This window comes from Gavialis gangeticus, unplaced genomic scaffold, assembly GCF_001723915.1.
Source record: "Gavialis gangeticus isolate Ggan-Ray unplaced genomic scaffold, GavGan_comp1, whole genome shotgun sequence".
NCBI lineage: Eukaryota > Metazoa > Chordata > Crocodylia > Gavialidae > Gavialis > Gavialis gangeticus.
In genome coordinates this window covers 14093367-14112321 of record NW_017729030.1, presented here as the reverse complement: position 1 = coordinate 14112321, position 18955 = coordinate 14093367, and the positions used below count along the sequence as shown (strand labels likewise).

At 42.2% G+C, this 18955-nt stretch overlaps 1 protein-coding gene across 1 annotated transcript in view; it reads left to right on the top strand.

Moving 5' to 3' along the window:
- ELOVL6 (ELOVL fatty acid elongase 6) overlaps positions 1–18288 on the top strand; it is a 66061-nt gene extending 47773 nt beyond the window's left edge. The window contains exons 3-4 of the mRNA XM_019521973.1: positions 3204–3355; positions 11606–18288. Of these exons, the coding sequence (XP_019377518.1) occupies positions 3204–3355; positions 11606–12030 (577 nt within the window). The 3' untranslated portion in view covers positions 12031–18288. The remainder of the gene's footprint in view (positions 1–3203; positions 3356–11605) is intronic.
- Positions 18289–18955: the final 667 nt, after the last annotated feature.

Below are 18955 nucleotides of genomic sequence, written 5' to 3'. Positions count from 1 at the left end.
GGGGGGGCTGCTCAGGAGGGGTGGGTTCCCTGGCCCCCACAGGTTGCATCCCCCCCACAGCACATGGAATGCCCCTCACCCACAGGGCCCCAGCTCCCTCTGGGCCCATAACTTACCTTTAGCAGCAGCAGCAGGAGTCAGGCACTTTAAGCCATGGTGGCAAAACCCGGTGCGGCACGTGCTGGGCTCAGCCGGGTTCTGCCAGCCCTGGGAACCATCTGCTGCCCAGCCAGGCCGGGCCCTTGCTGGCAGGACCTAATGCGGCACATGGGTACTGCATGCCAGGCCCAGCCGGGTCCTGGGGCCTCTGCTGCTGGGCTGGGCTGAGCCCTTGGTGGCAGGACCTGCTGCCCTCAGGGCCCCCCTGCCACCAGGCCAGGCTGGGCCTTTGGTGGCAGGACCCAGTGCAGCATGCGGGGACCACGTGCTGGGCCCACCTGGGTCCAGCTGGCCCTGGGCCCCTCTGCTGCCCGGCTGGGTCAGGCCCTTGGTGGCAGGACCCGGCACAGCAAGTGGTTCCCATGTGCCGGGCCCAACTGTGTCCTGCCACCTTCAGGGCCCCTGTGCCACCCGGCCAAGCCAGGCCCAGGGCAGCAGGACCTGGCACAGCACGGGGGGCCTGTGTGCCTGCTGGGCCCTGCTGTCCCCGGGTCCCTGTGGCAGCCCCAGGGCTGGCAGGACCCAGTGGGTGGGCTCCACGCACCACGCCAGGTCCTGCCACCCTGGGCCCAGCCCAGAAGCAGAGGGGACCCGAGGGCAGCAGGACCTGGCTCAGCAGGGATCAGGAGGTTCTGGGGGGCTAGCAGGGTGAGGGGCTGGGCAGGGATTGGGGGGACTGGTATGGGGAGGGGCAGGGAAAGGATCAGGAGGACTGGGGGAGCGGGTGGGGCCAGCGGGGGTCCCCCCCATGGTCCCTTCCCTCCTCCTCCAGCCCCCCCAACCCCTTACTAGTGCTGGGTATCCCTGGGTCTAATTTCCTTCCCACACTGCAAACTTGCAGCACAGGAAACATTATTTCATTCCTGCATGTGCCTCTTGCCCCACCTCAAAGGGGTTTGAAGCGGGGCAGGAAGCATGTGCGCGCTCATCTGGATGTGCCCCTTACAATGTAAACGCTGAAAATCCACCATACCCATAGTAAACTGTCACAAGAATTAATTACCCTACATGTAAAATCTCTGCATCTTATTTAAACTAGTTCACATACAAAATGAAAATTAATACTTCATCTGGATAGTGTCACTTGCATCATTTCATCCCTCTTAATACGCTGTAGTCATAGGAAGCATTATGACATGGGAGGTATGGGTTAGGGGTGCTATGACTAAGGCACTTCCTGAGGGATGTAGTATGGTGACTTCAGACTGAGAGGGAGAAAAGTGATGGGACGCTCTGATACCAGGCTGGGATCGGGAAAGTAATAAAGTAAGGGATTAGACTTAGGCCACATAGAGACATTCACTTTCTCCTGGGAGAGTTGGTCTCCCAGGGGAAATCATAAGCATTCAGGATTTTTCTCCCAGAGGAAAAATGACTGCTCCAGGGGGAGAAAAACAAACAAAACTAAGGAGAACCAGGGTTATATCACTCCCAGGAGAACTTCTGTAAACATACCTTCTGAGAGAAGCTGCAACAGTCCTCCAGCATCCCAGTGTGCTTTGCTTCCAACCCCCCACATAGGTCCAGGAAGAGTGTCACTTAGGCTGGACTTCACTGCTTCAGCCAAGCAAGGAGCCCCTCACAATCCCCTCATTTTGCTGTAGACAGTCTGGGACAGCCAGTCAGGACTGCCCTGTTTATTGTGGTCATCTGTTGGCAGGGAGTCTGCAGTGCAAACTGAGATGCATGCACAGAAGACCCATATCTGCACAGCAGGTCAGCATGCAAACATCTGTTCAGGTATCTCTGTTTAAGTTTATCCACCAGGAAAACAAATCCAGGAGAATTTTCCAAGGTTTTTTGAACATGTGTACACAGCTTAGTGATGGAGCACTTTCTGATGCAAGGTGATATTCTGCACCCCAGGGAATCTAGGTCTTACTTCCTCTTAACTTTCTTCACGCTGCTTGTTAAAGTTCATCAAGGCTCCCAGAGCATCAGCAAAGCCATACAGTTAACCAGTATGAGAAAATGCTCTTGCACTTAAGTAGCAAAGTAATTGAGCTTCCTTCACCAAGGTAACTCTATTGTCAATGTGATTTACTAGTGAGAAAGAAGCATTGGAACTCTCTCTCTTCAATTAGATTCTCAGCATGGAGTGTTATGAACCTGCGGTTTGCCACCAGGGTGACTTTTTCATCCCTCTGCTCACCAAACCAACAGCTAGGGGTTGGAAAGTTGAGACTAATATCCATTCAGCTGTCCCTGTGGTGTCACCTGTACATCCGAGGTTCTACAAAACAAGCTATTTTACCAGTGATACTAATTAAATCCCTCTAATGTATTTTGTTTACAGAACACAACATACTTTGCTCTTCAAATGAGTTTAAGGAAATAAGCATGATTTTGTGCCTCATAAAATGAATTCAGCTAGTGCTAGCTTGTCAAATCCTTTACTGCCAATGACTTCCTAAGAGCAAACAATGTGCCAGAGGTAGTGTATAAGGCACAAAATGAACAAAATAAATGTACCAAAAATCTTAGAATTAGGTTCCCTTCAGAAGTCAGTGATGTTCTGTTTGGGGATAGAAGTCTGTCTCCATCTAGTTTATTGCAAGACTGAGGCAAAAAAAGACAGATGACAAAACACATTTGAGAAACCTGGAGAGGGGATTAGCTTGGAATGATGTTATTGTTTATTAACTCATTTCTTGTGGGCATTGTAGTTTCCCAACCACCAAGATCAGAGCTCAGCAGGTTGTTGTATCAGAGGTGAAGGCAATGTTTCCAAAAAACCCCTGTCAGATGCAGCAACATTTCCCTAGGGCTGAGAAAAGGAAATAATGTTACTGCTCCAAACTCTCAGTTTAAGTTAGAAAGAAAACAGCCCAAATTCTCCTTGGGATTGCACTAGTGTAAATTAAGAATAACTTCCTTGAAGTCAATAGCACTGGAGTTACTCTGGTTTTAACTCTGGGTCAGTGATATGAACAGTCGGTCCCAAAAATCTTCATTCCTGTTCCTTTCATATAATGATTTGAAATGATTAAGTGTAGCTGCCAAGTAACTACTGAATGTTCTTCATTTCTTTTTCTATTCTGAAGTATATTCGGTGCTCTTCGAACTGGTGCTTATATGCTGTACATTTTGATGACCAAAGGGCTGAAGCAGTCAGTTTGTGACCAGAGTTTTTACAATGGACCTGTCAGCAAATTCTGGGCTTATGCATTTGTGCTAAGCAAAGCACCTGAACTAGGTGAGTGCCTTCTCTCCTTTTTTGCTTAATGTGCATATTTATAGCAAGAGTTTGTGCAGAAAGCATGCAGGAGGTCTCAGTGCTGCTGAAAACTGCTTTTGTGTCTTGTAAAAAAAAAAATCCAAACCAAAATTCCCATATTCCTCAGTCTCAAAGTTTCATTATAACTGAACTAATATTAAAACAATGAAAAGATGAACCACCAGACAATTTTCAGCCCCCTGAGATCAGTTCACCTTAATTTTAGCACACTTTACTCATGCCTGTAGGTCATAATGTGGCATTTGCTGCAGTGCTGAGTAGGGAATCGGTAAAAAAAGAGCGGGGTGGGGGGATTCAGGAATTCCCCATTTACTTAGCTCCCCAGTGCACAGGAATGGGGGGGAGGACAAATAAGTTGTCCCATTCCCTGGAGTGCTGCACCTAGTCCTTGGACCAGTGAGTAGGATAGGCAGACTCGTGGTCCTGCCTGTCCTTGTCCCATCTAGGAGGAAGCAAAGAGCCTCTCTGTATTCCCCCAGCCCTGGGGATCTTGGCCACTTAGGCCAGGTCCAGACGAGCATGGCCATGCAGTATGTGGCACTATAGACACGTCTGCAGCAGCACATACATCTGCAGCAAAACATACCACACATTCAACTGTTCTCCATGTTGCAAGGGAGCAGTGCAGGAGTGGGGGGTTGACCTCTGGATATCCAGGGGTCAAAAAAACCTGTGGGGGGAAAAAAAAAAGCAGAGCGGCACACACGGAGGCAGCATGTGCCACTCAGAACCGGAGCCTGGCTGGCCGGAGCCACATTCCAGCTGCCAGCCAGGCTCCAAGTGGCAGGATTACCACTGCTGCTGCCCCAGGAGACCCCCAGGATCCCAGATAAAGCTGCAGGGGCCAATAGAGTGCTGGCCTCAGCTTTCTCTACCCCACCCGGCACACCAGAGGGCACATGGCACAGGCACTCCCTCGGGACAACTAGCGTCGGCACAAGGTATACCGCTGCTACTTGTCCCTGGGGAACCAAACGTCCATGCTAGTGTGGAAACACCCTTAGAGGCTGAGAAAACCTATTCTGCTCTTGTCTCCCTAACCACTTCTCCATGCACCCAGACTAAGGCTTGATTGTCCCTAGTCACTATTAATATCTGATAGTGGAAGTAAGAGAGTTACCTCGTTTCTTTGCTAAGTAGAGGCAAGCAAACTAATGCCAGGGAAAATGTAGGCAGTGGAGTAAGAGTATCAAATCAAGGTAAATTATACTGGTTTTTACTTAGCTTATTATAGGATTCACTATTTCACCTCTATTCCCTTCTGGTGAGATAAAAAAAATCTCAACTCAGTGATTCTCAACCAGTGTGCCATGGCATCCTGGGGTTGTGTGAGATCCTCTGAGGTGTGACAGAGGTGTGAGGAGAAAAGTGAGGTATGAGATAAGCAGATAAGCAGAGGACCATGCTTGCCAGTCCTCCAGGACCATGCTTGCCACTGCCCTGTCCCCACTGCAAGGAAGCAAGCAATGTATAAATTAGCTTTTGAAACTGGATACCACTCAGTTTGCAAAAATTATGGAGGGGTACCTCAAGTCTAATAAAGGGATTCCCGAGTCCAGTGAAGGATGACTCAAGTTTAAAAAGGTTGAGAACCTCTGGCTTAACTAGAGGTTTTACCTACCAGAGTATTGACGGCAAATCAAAGTATCCAGCAAAAGAGTGGAGCCTTTCTCTTCATCTCTCGGTTTTATTTTTGAAAGTGAATTTAGCACAGCTTAATACTGCCAGGTTGGCAGCCCTGAATAGGAAGTGCTTCCCTAGATACAGGACAGTCAGCAACAATGTAAACTTCTATGTGCCACCTTGATATTATGCCTCAGATATAGTGGAGGTCGATCCCATTTAGTCTAACTTTCTTTTCTCAGCACTTCACCTCTTTGCTGGAATAGCAGATAAGGTGCTAGTTAATGTTTGTGATTTGAGAGATACAAGCACCTAAGCCCAGATCGTCATAGGTACTTAAACACCAAACTCCTATTTATTTTGACAGGAGTTAGTTTAACTCCTCAATCTGTTGGAGGATCTGGGATCCAGTGACCAAACCAAGACCACCAGCTCACTTTTACAGAGACTACCACTAAGCAATTATGGGTATGTGTATACCATGGTGGCAGCACATCCCTCTGGGACATTTCCAAATGTGCCCTCTGCTTCAGACCCTGAGCTAGCCCAGTGAAAAATCTTTGGGATATCACCCTGCCAACACTCATGAGCAACCTTGGAGGGAATTGCAGTTCCCTCAGAGCTGCCCAACTGGCAGCCTGCAGACCACATGTGGTCTAGGAAGGATTACTATGCAGCCCACCAGCCTCTGCATGCCAACCACTCCACCCTTTGCAATTGGGACGGCAAGGGCAAGATGTCCAGGCTCCCTCTCCCTCCTCCAGCTTTTGGTTCCCACCCCCAGGTCTCCTGGGGCAGTGTAGCAGGAACAGACCTGGCTGTACATGTGGTGAGGGAGAGTGATGGGTTGTGAGCGCTGCGTGCTCCACAAATGAAGGAATCAGGCTGTCTGTGCTGCAGGTGAGCTGCCTACATAACATGTGCAGCTGGGAGCAGGGTAGGAATGCTTTATGTGGCAGGACTGGGGGGAGCCATGCTGCCCCCACTGCAGGGTGGACTGCTCAGTGGCACCTGAAGGGTATGTGAATGCAGTAATCAGGAGCTGGGCTGTGCTCAGAGTGAGGAGGGAAGTCCTAGGGGCACTTCCCACAGCATACAGCCCATACTACATGTAGTCCCTAGCTGCCCAGAATTTGTACAGCCCCGAGTTACATTATCACATTAATCCTTGTGCTCAAACACTGGCTGTGATGAAACCTAAATATCCCAACCCTAGCCAGCCAGTTAGAATCTGTAAGAACTAGGGAATAAAAGGTCCACCGTGAAATAAAAGAGAAATTATTTTTTTTGTCTTCAGATTCTGGGCAGCTAGTGCGTCTGAAGCATACAACCTTAGATAATATCTTACATGTTAGCTAGTGAGTCAAGAAAACCTGATTTAACCCACCACTTTGTGGGTGGTGTGTGTTCCTCTCTATTTGAGTATCCACAGCAAACATGAATCTGCCACTTTTGTTACCAGGGCTCCACAGCAGAAAGAAATCTGTATGCAAATGTGTATTGCAACTAGGATCACAAGGCATAGAGGGTCCTTCTTTAGCTTTGTAGTTCAGTTTCCCAAAAACAACCAAATAGTTGTTTGATTGATTATTGATGCCAAGAGAAATGTACATGCCTTTTGTTTATTTTAAAGGTTTGGCCCATTTCATGGGGACAAATCCTGGGCCCAGAATAGAGCCATAGACTAGGGTTCTCCATATGATCTCAGCTTCTCTGACGGGCAACCTTATATAAAGAATTCACTGTCGAACTGAACAAGGATCTCTTACAAGCCTCCAGTGATTACATACAGCGTTAAGAGAACTACCCACCTCATTGCTCATCCTACATTTTATAAGAAAATGAAAGCTGGCTCCAAGGGCATGTTTTATCATGTCACATTTGATACCTGTTCTGTTTTACTTGCCCTTAATTGTGTATACAATACAAACAATGTATTTTCCCACAAAGCACCAGAGGCCTCTTCCAGTTAAAAAAAAATTCGATAACATCACCAGTTCTTCCACCCACCCTCCTATTTGTTGCAGATTTGGTAAACTCTTTTCTCTTCAGCAATTTTTGTAAGGCTATAAACAACAATATTTGCCAGTTGGTTTATTATCCAACCTGTTTGTTTGCTGATTCTAGGCTTATTGTATGAAAGGATTTTTTTTAATGGCAGAAGGAAAGAATGATTTAGCAGCCCTCCAGTGTTCATTTCTGAGTATGCAGTTTACTCAACCCTCATAGGGCTGCAGAATTAAGTGTGTGCAAGTGAACAGAAAGAATAGGCCCTTTTTCAGCAGAGAGCTTGATTCAGTCAGTTACAGCAATTTATCAGCAGGAACAGAAAAGAGAGACACCAGTCATCCTGAGGTGTTGGTTTCTTGCTGTATAAATGACATCAGAAGTATGGAATTATGGCTTTGTTAAAACGGGGAAACATCTGCTGGAAGTCTAGGTCTTTACTAAATGGGTCCTGTGATTACTTATGGAAATGTGACTCAGCACTCCTGACTCAGCATTCCTGCACCTAATGAGGCAAACAGAGTACTGATGGTTTACTACAGACTTAGGATAGATGGCACGGCACAGTTCCAGTTCCACCCCACACTGATTTTCATGATTTGGATTTTCAAAGGGATCTCCATATAGTAACAGACTTAGCTTCAGAATCAAGCCTGGCTCCTTTTTTCCTTATAAATTACTGTCTGTAATTGAAAGAAATGCATGGCATACCTATAAATAAACAAGAAAAGATCATTAAATTGACTGATACAGTGGGGACCAGCAGGAAGAGGAAAGAAAAGAAACAGTAACAGGAAGAAGGAATATAACTTGCTTTTCTGTAGCTGTAGCAAGAACATTTGCAGAAAAAAGATGTGAAATATTTCTAACTAGTTCAGTTTTCTAAGACTAGGTGGTGCTCACAGTTGCACTACTTCCAGTGGTTAGGTTGGATAGACAGTAGTATTTTGAATGACAGGAGGTGAACTCAAAAGGTCCAGGAGACTCAGTTTAATAAGTATAAATACCAACGTTTAAGTGCTTTTTCAAGCAATTTGAACTTGCCAGGCCAAACCGTGTACTCAGTTTGGACACCTGTAGTTGCTTCAGAAGGGAAAGCTGAAGCTCTGGACTGGGCAGCAGTTGTTACACAGTATATATTACATGTGCAGGAGCCTGTAGTGATATAAGTGTCACAAAATGAGGGCAACTTTAATCCTGCTTCATCCAAGGACACAGGGTGATTTAGCACACTTGTATCACTACAGGCACATTCAGACACAATATACCAGCTGCTACACACTGCCAAGCTGCAGCTCCCATTCCCTACTGAAGCAGTTACAAAAGTATGTTTGTCCATATCCTCATGTACACTAGTCAGTCCAGAGTGACCCCATTAACATAAATGCTGCTGCTGGATATTCATAGAGGTAATGTAGTGTTTGGCTACATGTTATGTTTATATCAGCGTAACAGTCATTAGTTTTGTACACTGAAATAATTTACACTATGTCCAGAGCAAGCAGACATGCAGCTATTTTAGAGTACATTCATACTGGAGTAATTTTACTCTTGATTTCTCTGTGGGTACATATAAGTTTTACTGGTGTAGGGCTGTATCTCATGGCTCGGGACAGATATTACACATAAACCTGGTATAAGTGATTGGAAACCAGTCTAAACCTGTAACAAAACAGAAGTTCAGTGCACATAGACCTGTTTCAAAATGTCAGAAACTGGTTTAAGATAGACCTGGATGAATATAGTATCAGATTTAACCAGTTTAGGTTAGACCAGTCTATTAAACATCAGTATCGGATTCCCTCCTGACTCAACTTAGGTCACTGTCCTCCAGCATCCCAGGATGCCATGTTGCACCCTGTTAGCACCGCCTCCCTCCCCCGCCCCCCGCAGAAAGGCAGCTTGAAACTCGGCTCACACTTCCTGCTCCAGCCCAGTGCCTAGCTAACGTCAGCCAGACCACACAGCCATTCTGACAAGATGTCCAGCCAGCAGACCAGGCAGGAGCTGGCAGTAGGGCAGACCCTGTGTTTTTCCCCCCACCCCCTCCTGCTTGATCTGCTGGCTGGACCCCAGCTTGGCAGAGGGGGAGTCTGCCTTGTTCTTCTCCCCTGATCCTGCCTGCCAGACCCTGGTTCAGCAGAAGGGGAAGCCACCTTGTTCTTCCCAGCTCCCTCACTCCCCCCAACTACTGCTGCCTGCTATGCCTGGCTCAGAAACAGCCTGACTGGTGGGAAACCCCCCCGAGATGTGGGGCTGTCCCCACATGGGCAGACCCCAGCTCAGCACCAGGATGAGGAACTCCTCCCCTCCCCTTGAAGATCAGAGACCGGTAGGTGGCGTGGCTGAGTAGCTGGCCCTGCACCTAGGTGGAATCACTCTGGACACGGTTATTCCCATTGCTGGCCAGACCTAAGCCAGGGCAGGAGAAACCCCCTGTGGCATGGGGTTGCCCTCACATGGGCAGACCCCAGCTCAGGGGTCCCAGCACTGGGATGGGTATGGGGGACAGCAGTGGTTGAGGGACATGTGTCAGGCAGCCTGTCAGGGATGGCCCCCTCCCCTGGGTTCAGCAATGGACGGCAGGCTGGAAGGCAGGCTCCAGCACCCTCCACCTTCTGGCCTCACCAGTTCAGCCTTCTGCCTTCCTTGGCCAAGCGAAGTCTGAACGTGAGTTACATTTGTTATTAGTCCAATCTATGCAACTTAGAGAAGCCTGCGAAGATTGGATTGACTCCACCTTGGGCTTTCTGACTGTCTGTACTTAGCCCGTGTGTCTGCTCTTTGTGAGACCTGTGTAAAAGCGAGTTAGAAACGTAAAAATGGAATATGTCTAGGTCCTTAGAACACTATTTATTTATTAGAGTCCCTGAAAACACACATCATGAGAACAGAATCTCCCTTGAGATGTTTGGACTCTTGGGCCAGAAACAGTCAAAAAATCATCTGTCTTGTAAGGCTTCCATTATTTGCTACTTTTAATCAAACAAGACTTGCATGGAAATACCAGATGGCAGACATAGGTCAGAGGAACTTTTCAAACTAACACTTTATATTTGAATTTTGAATGAAGATTCAGTAGAAGCTGCAGCCTGGATTTTCAGATGTGATTAAGTGATTCAGCTGCCTCAATATTTTCAGTACACAAACTGAAATGCCTGAATTGGGCCTTATTTTCAGAGAGAACTGGGTATCTGCCCCTCTGAAGACTGAGCCCATTTAAAGGGTTCCAGTTAAATGACCAAATAAATGAAGAATCCCAAAACATTTGACTTTTTGAAAATCTTGGCCTCTATTCATATCATGCGTTGCTTAAAGATGATTGTTAGTCTTGTGACAGTCCCACTGACACTTACCTTCATAAATCCTGTTAGTTTCAAAGGGAAACCTAACTATACAGTCTCCCTTAAAAGGTTTTCTTCAGTGGTCTTTGTGTAATCATCTTCTGATCACTTTCAAAACGTACCCCTAGTATAAGAAGGGGTTTGCTCAAGCTTCATGTTTTTAATACAAATACTTTGCAGTCATGCACAAGTCACTAATTTCCTAATGGCTACAAATAAAGAGCTTTTGTAAATTTCTTAATATAGTCCTTCCTGTTCACATTTAAATTGACACGCAGTAACACAGATGATTGAATGCAGTGGGAAAATTCTTTCATTCAGAGTAATTCCATTAAGCATAATTCTGGTCTCATCTTTGTCTAACACCACTATCCAGTACACATAAAGGAGAAGAGGAGTCATATAAAGAACATTTTTACTGTATTTGTTAAGACCTCTGTGCCAAGATCCCATAATAAATGATATGCGTCTTCTTTAGCTGAAATTTTCAAACTTGAGGGTCAAAATTTGGTAGCCTAAATGCACATTTAAGCACCTAAATGAAAGATACTGAACATTTACACCTCTTATTAATTTTGAATGGAGCTGGGACTGCTCGGTGTCTCTAGAAATTAGGCTGCTTTTATTTGTAGGCCTGAAATGGGGATTTAGAGGCCTAACATTAAAAACACAGGATTTATAAATGTTGGTTTGAATCTGTACATCAGAACCTCAAGGACAATATTACAGTTGGGTTTTACTTATAATGAATATATGGTTCCATAAACATGGTTGTCTGCTGTCTGTTTAAATTTCATTGTCTTGTAGTCAGTGGCACCAAAAAAATGGCCATTCACACACTCGACAAGCAAACACATTGTTAAAATACATGCTGCTTATGACAGACTTTCACAAACTACCTCACACACAAAAAATGCCTCTGAACAAAGCACTAGAATTTTCAAATAGACCTTGCCCATGTCAGAATTTGCATCCTGTATTGATTTTAAACACACCAACACAGCAGAGACTGCTTGGTCTTGAGGTTTTGGTTTTGGGACAATCTAGATCTAGAATAAAGTACGGGTTCTAAACCCTTACAGGTCACACATATTGAGATCTTAAGGTTTGTTCTGTGTTTCAAATTACTACCACCTAAATAACCTCCCACAATATTGGAGGGAGAGAAACCTTGCAAAATACAAGAATTACAAAATAATTGGATTCATTTCTGATTTTTCCCTCTTTCTTACAGGAGATACAATATTCATTATTCTTAGAAAACAGAAGCTCATCTTCCTACACTGGTACCACCATATTACCGTGCTGCTTTATTCTTGGTACTCTTATAAGGACATGGTGGCTGGCGGTGGCTGGTTCATGACAATGAACTATGGCGTGCACGCAGTCATGTACTCTTACTACGCCTTGAGGGCTGCTGGCTTCAGAGTTTCACGCAAGATTGCCATGTTCATCACCTTATCGCAGATCACTCAGATGTTGATTGGCTGTGTAGTTAATTACCTGGTCTTCTCCTGGATGCAACAGGGCCAGTGTCATTCCCATGTTCAGAACATCATCTGGTCTTCTCTCATGTACCTCAGCTATTTTGTGCTATTCTGCCATTTCTTCTTTGAGGCCTACATCGGCAAAACCAGGAAAGCAAGGAAGGCTGACTAGTGATAGAAACAAGATGGAAGCCATAGCTCAGGGTCATCAAGAAAAACAAAAGTAAAGAAAAAAAATGGCACAAGGAAACACATGTACGGTGCAGCTAAAACTCAGCAGCTTAGGGAAAGTCAGCTTGGTTTAACCCAGTAAGTTCATGATCCTATCATGGTGAGGACTCACTGAATTTTACCCCTTCTCAAAGGACTGCTGATGAAAGACATCTTCTTTCTTGTACCTGTCTGCTCTCAAAAAAAAAGAAAAAAGAAATAAATAGAAGCAAGGGAGAATAACATTGTGAAAAACACATATTAAATAAGCATTGTGTTTCCCAAGGATGGACGAGGAGACTTTTATTAAAAATGAGTTATTTCTATATCCTTTCTAATCTTTTTCAGTATTAAACGTGAACAAAACAAAGCAGAGAGGAGACAAATGGGTTTTGTCTATGATACCAGTAATGTTGCAGAATTAATAACTTTTTACTAAGGGGTTGGCATCTTTAGCCAAAATGTGAAAATTGAAAGGATATATTGAATGTCTGTTATGGAAAGTGGGTGAACGCTATTGAAGCAGCGAATGGAAATGCTGAGAGTATAATTTCTCCACCGTGTACTGTGCAGGACATGCAGATCTGGTACACAAAAAATCAACCCTTTCAGCAGGCAGAGAGGAGCAGTACTTTTACAAGATTTCAATATCATGAGATGCACTGCTGCAGTACTCAGTGCATTTTTCAAGTGCATTTTTGATCAAAGGAAAGTAATTTCCACAGCAGAATTAGACCTAGAGGGTTAAATCAATCAAGCTTTGTTAAATGACCTGAGGTTAACAACAGAGAAATGTACAGGGCCTAGAAAAAGAGAACTCCCTAATCTGCTTTTTAAAATTATCTGAAATTATGCAGTAGTAGAACTGTGAGTGAAGTAAATTAGAAAAAATGAGAAAACCCAAAGAATTAGGGAGAGCTGAAATCTCTATATAAATTACACAGCGCATATGTCATATTTCTGTGAATCTCAGAAAGAATATCTGCAACCATCATAGTGTTCTGCAGGACTGTATGTGACATTGGGTAACACTGTGCTTCTGCATTTGCTTTATGAGCAGTGCAAAGATGTTTAAAGTGCCCTCCTCTGGTCATGTGGAGATACTACAACAAAAACATACTTGGAATTTGGGGATTTTTTAGATTTGTATAGAAAAATCAGTCTAAATGGCATAATTTTGCTGCAACAACTTAACTCTAATGTCCAGAGAGAATTATCCTTAATTAAAGAGATCTGTAGAATCTGTACTGTAGCATCCTACTGACCACTTCAGAAGATATCTGATTCTCAAGTTAGCTACAATTATGAGAAACAAGGTATTTCACTCTGAACCGCAGAGAGTTAGTTGATAAGAGCCATACACTTTCAGAGAAAAGTAGATTGCATTATCTGTAATATTTCAGTCTTTACAAAGCCAAATAAAATGTGTAAAAGTTCCTTGTATTTCAAAGAAGCAAGTATGTAAACTTGATGTTAAATGTGTTAAATGTAGTATTCTAAATTGTATCAGTTAGATAGTTTAACTAAGCAATTAGAAGACCTAGATCAACAGAATAGGAGCTGCTGTTTTGCATAGGATATACACACAACCTATAACTACACCCATATACACGTTATGTGAGTTGTCAACAAGATAAAAAAAAAGCCCATTGGCAGAGAATCACATTTTCTGGCTTACGCAAAAGATTGTCATTATCTTTCTTGCTTTAATTTGAGATTGTGCAGTGCAGAGGGGGTTTCTTATTATTATTTTAGCTTTAATTGTTCTGTCATTCATGAAACGGAGCTGCTTGAGTATCCTGTTAGAGATGACAAGGGCTTTCCATGTCTAATCATATACAAAAGAAAAAAAATAAAGTTACATTCCACATTAACATGAATGGTCTCAAAAAGAATCAGAAAGCCCTCGTGGGCTAAATCACAACTGTAACAGGCAGGAAAAACATTTGGGGTATTTAAGTTATTGATGTTCTGGCATTATTTTATGGGACACAAAACGAACAGCAAAATGTAATATTAAATTATAGAACTACTATATAAATGGAAATATTAGACAAACCCCCAGTTACATGTGTGACCCATTTATTTTACAGCTTTGGGAGCAGATAAATATAATGTGCAATAAGTCTCTTTTTCCTGCTTAATTTTGCCCTATTTAAAGGCAGCAATAACTGAAGTAAACTAATTAAAAATGGAGAAGGAAAAATTACAGTTGAATAAAATCAGAACAGAAGCATCAGTAAACAGCCCACCATTGTGCCATTGCCAGTTCTGTGTCTCTTTCTGCAGGGACTGAAATGAACGAAAAGGAGATGAAAGTGATCCACACTTGTCTTGAAATTAGGAGTGAACATTGGCCTCGCAGATGTCAATGAGAGGTTTGCCATTGACTTGAATGGGGCAGGATTTCACCCAATATCTGCTCAGTGGGGAAAACAGTATTCGTTTTCAGTTATTTGAAGCTTTATTATTTAAATACCCAACAAATATTACAAATAAACTGGGATTCTCATAGGTAGATAAAGATTTTTAGCTTGAGCTTGAGGGTGCAACTTAAGGATGAAACATTAGATTTTTTAACAAGCAGTATTTCCAAACAACTTACAGTATTTTACATATCATGTTTTTATTTCTCAAGATAGAAACAAATTAATATAGCACTTAAATATGTAGGGCCAGATTGCTGTACTCTTGTACTAGATGAAATCCTGGGAGCTTTGGCATTGACTTCAGTGGAACCAGAATTCCACCATTGAATAGTACCTTGCTCCTCTAGGAAATTCCCACTGAGTTCTACCATTTGCATGGAAAATCATTCTAATGCAGTAATTTTCCTGCAACAGCTTAACTTAGGAGTTCTGTTCACCTATGGAGGTCAATGGGAATACTTGAGCAGTAGAGGAGTCTTCACATAAGTCAGTTGGTCTACTCAGATAAAAAAAATTGTGTGAATAAGGGATTGCAAAATGAGAAACATGAGATTTTTCGTAGCAAATGAGAGAAAATGGACTATAATACTGAAATGAAAACTGCAGTTTACTTTTTCAGCTGGCACACCAGAGACTTATGTATTTCTCTCCTATTATACTGTTGTAGCAGACCATAGGATTTTACTCCTGACGTTTTTACTATAGTCAATTCTGATAAATGAATTTAAAGGAATAAAATCACCCATGTTACATTTTTATTTAATAAATATGCATACATTATATTCAGAGACCCCACCAACTATACAGCATCAAAGTTAAACATATTGAGATCAGGTTAGTCCTAGCATGTAAAGCCACCTTACTTCAGGCACTTAACATTTAAGTCAGGCCCTAAAATGCCATTAGCTTTATAAATACATGTGGGTTTTCTTTGTCTCTGTAGTTTCAGAATTTGGAGTGCATATGTCATCTTCTTTTGTTCACTGCCATGAAGGCCAGAAACTTACTTTAAAAAAGTATGGAGAAATTCTGCTGTGTTCATGTGACTTACAGAGTTCAGACTTTAAGAAAAACACTAAATACTATGGGACCTGCAATAAAATCACGAGAGATGATAAAATTGTTTATTGGATTAATTTGGCTTATTAAAGTCAAGGAAGTTACAGTTTACTGGGGCAACATTCTCCATGTACATATCCTCAAAACAAGCTAGTGTGTAAACTTATAGTGCATTTAACTACTCTGCAGCAACTGCCAGTGTGTGAATACACCCTGTAAATATCAGACAGCTTCCCTCTCCATGAAAGTGGGGTAAACCAGTTTATATTTGCTGTGGATTAACAGTGTGTACACAGGCATTTGCCATAAAGTAGGTATTGCTTGCTAAATTCACTACCTTGCTTTATTCATAATAACATACCAATAGCATAGCATACCCATAATCTGCCTCACATAGGTATGAATCCAGGATAATTTTGCTGCAATGATTTCTATTCATACTAATGCAGCTAAGAGCAAAGGTCTGGCTCAACATCTCTACTGCTTAGTGAATATTTAAAGAAAAGATTTTCACTTGATTAATAAAATGTCAAAAAGTAAGGTAATTCTGAAGGCTCCTAAGTTTTATCTTTGAGAAAATAACCCATGCTTACCAACATTCAGAAATCACAGTCACAAATGATATGTGTCTGATTTCCCTCGGTGCACATAAGAGTGACTGGATGCAAAGAAGGATCACTCACAGGCTGCCTACCAGTAAAATGTCACAGTGAACTAACAAAGTATCTAGGTTATGTGATAAAGACACAACTGTGCAAATGAAATAACGTCAACGAGTAAACACCATAGAAAAATCATATTATTACACATCACAATAAAAACAAGGGAAATTATCTCATTTTCCAGGAGTTAGTATTTCCTGGTAAAACCTGTTTACATGGCAATAAGCTTTTACATCTAGCATCCTAATTTTAAAAGGCTGACTTTTAAATTTTGAACTTTTCCGGATAGACATATAATGAAGGGAGGTTGTATCTTACAATTCCCACTGTCATAGCTAGTGAAATCATGCTTCCATCCTTTGGTTGTGCAGTTAATCACACAGCTGCTTCCCTGATTGTAATCAAGTGTATGAGAGTTTCAGAATTGTTCTGTGATTATATTTATATAGAAATAGTTTGACAGTTTGTGACCTTGAAGTCTTGATTTCAGTATGCTCCTTCACTCTCATAAAGTAAACTCTTAATGAACCCGTTGAGTCTGAATTAACAAATACAGGAGTGAGCCAAATTTATCCGGTATTCAGGTAACTGGATTTATGTAACAGAGCACATACCTAAATGATGACAATGATGAAAAAAATCAGCCTCTGTGAGCAAGTGCCAGATACAGTATGTTAGTGCAATATAATATATCAAAACCAATCAGCTATTTGCTTTCTACCCTGTATTTCAAACCCAGTTATAAAAGTATATGTTTACATGAACATTTAAATAAGTATGCTCCATGTTCATTATTAATAAGATAGCTCTGATGGAGGAAATTTTTTAATGGATGATGAACCCTTTCTTTAGCATAATCTGTACCTCAGACATTCAGGGCCTGATCCAGTGCCTACTGAAGTCAGTAGAAACAAGTTCATTGACTTCACTGGCTTTCATTCAGGCCATTAGAGTCTACTTCTGCAATGTCATGAAAGACCTAAATTCTGTTGTATCCATTGTGCAATGAATTTGCTTTATACTTCCCAGGCCCTGAAAATAATCCTTAGCCACGTTACCCTGAGACACATCCGTGCAATCTTTGAAAGGAAATAAATTACGAGGAGAAATCTTCAATATTTTTCTATACTTTAAATTCAAGTAATGTACATAAAAACAACATATTTTACAAGGCTCTAATCCTGTAGCCATTCCCGTGCCCATCCAGGACTCCACTGAAGTCAACAAAGGCACAGACACTGAGGTTTCTGCCCATACAGGACCAACTGCAGGATCAGTTCCTTGCTAATCACGTTTTTCTATGGGAGCCAAAACCATGTGTAGGATTCAAGAAAACCAGCTACCCAAACTAGATTAGATCAGCTTTGGAGACCTTTCCTGGAACATCAGTCTAGCTCAATGGAATGCTGCTTTTTCCTACTAGGCGATGTGATTTAGAACCTCCTTCCTATTGGATGTGAAACAGCATTCCCCTGACATAATAGCATTCCTGAAAAGTCTTGCTTTTTCCTAGTCTTGGACAGTTTCAAATTAGTCCATCTGCTGAAAAACACAGCACTGACTGACTCACCACATGCTTTAGGCTTCTTGGAGTCTTAAAGTTCAAGTTAGATTTCTATTCAGATAAAATTAAATATGTGTACAATAACTAGGAGAGACTAGAATGAGATATATCTTTATTTTACCATTTTAAAATGGCTATTTCACTGCATAAAAGGAACTTTTTATTTTTATTTTTTTTTGGTATATTGATATTGAAAATAAAATTTTAACTTTTGGTTCAAAATAAAACATATTTCTGTGGGTTTTTTTTTTCCTTTATACACATAATTATCTCTTAGGTGTAATAATTTGCTATATCATGTGTGGTTTTTGAGGAGATAAAGGCAATTCTCTGCCCATCAGACTGTAATATTCCTACTGTATATCTCACCTCATACCACACTTCTACCATCATTTTATATATCTATTCATGAACGCATACAGGACCACTGTGTCTCTATTCATGTATGTGCAGGTATGTGTTTGTGTGATCTTTTTCAATGTATTAATAAATTTAATTATTTTCTAGTTAGGACCCTTTTTTGAAGTTATTATCTTTTTATTGGAACTTTAGAAAAACTGTTACCGTGTTCAGGTTGCACTGACAGACAAGGGGAGTGGGGAGGGATGCCTGGACACAGCATCAGTCACTTGAGGAACTCAAGAGACCTTTGCTATGAAACAATCACAGTAGCTTCTCCATAGCATTTATCAGTGGGGTTTCTCTCCTTTCTGTATATAGCCCTTCCAATTTCCATTTGCCCCAAAAATTCGTGAACCATCTTCCTTAGCCATCAATTTACACAACTGTGTTTACAATTTCAGGATTTTCCCTACAGCTTCCCAGGTCCCTGTAGGCCATTCTCCATGTTATTCCTTTGACCTTTACACATTCCTTTTCTTCAGACTGGAACTGCTAGCCCACTAGACCAGAGCTACTGATCCTCACAGCAGCTACATCTGAAACTACATTTCCCATTTTAACTGTTCCTTTGAACCAAATATCAAATGAAGTGTTTTATGTATGCCTCTACATTTGCCGTCTACAGTAAATCAGTAAACACCAGTACCAAACTTGCTCTATTCTTCCTATAACAAGAAAGTATTACTTTATTGGAATAGAATCATACTGGGCTCTTGTATAGTGGTTCTCATCCCCAACCATCAAAACACTTGACAAAGGAAGATAAGTATT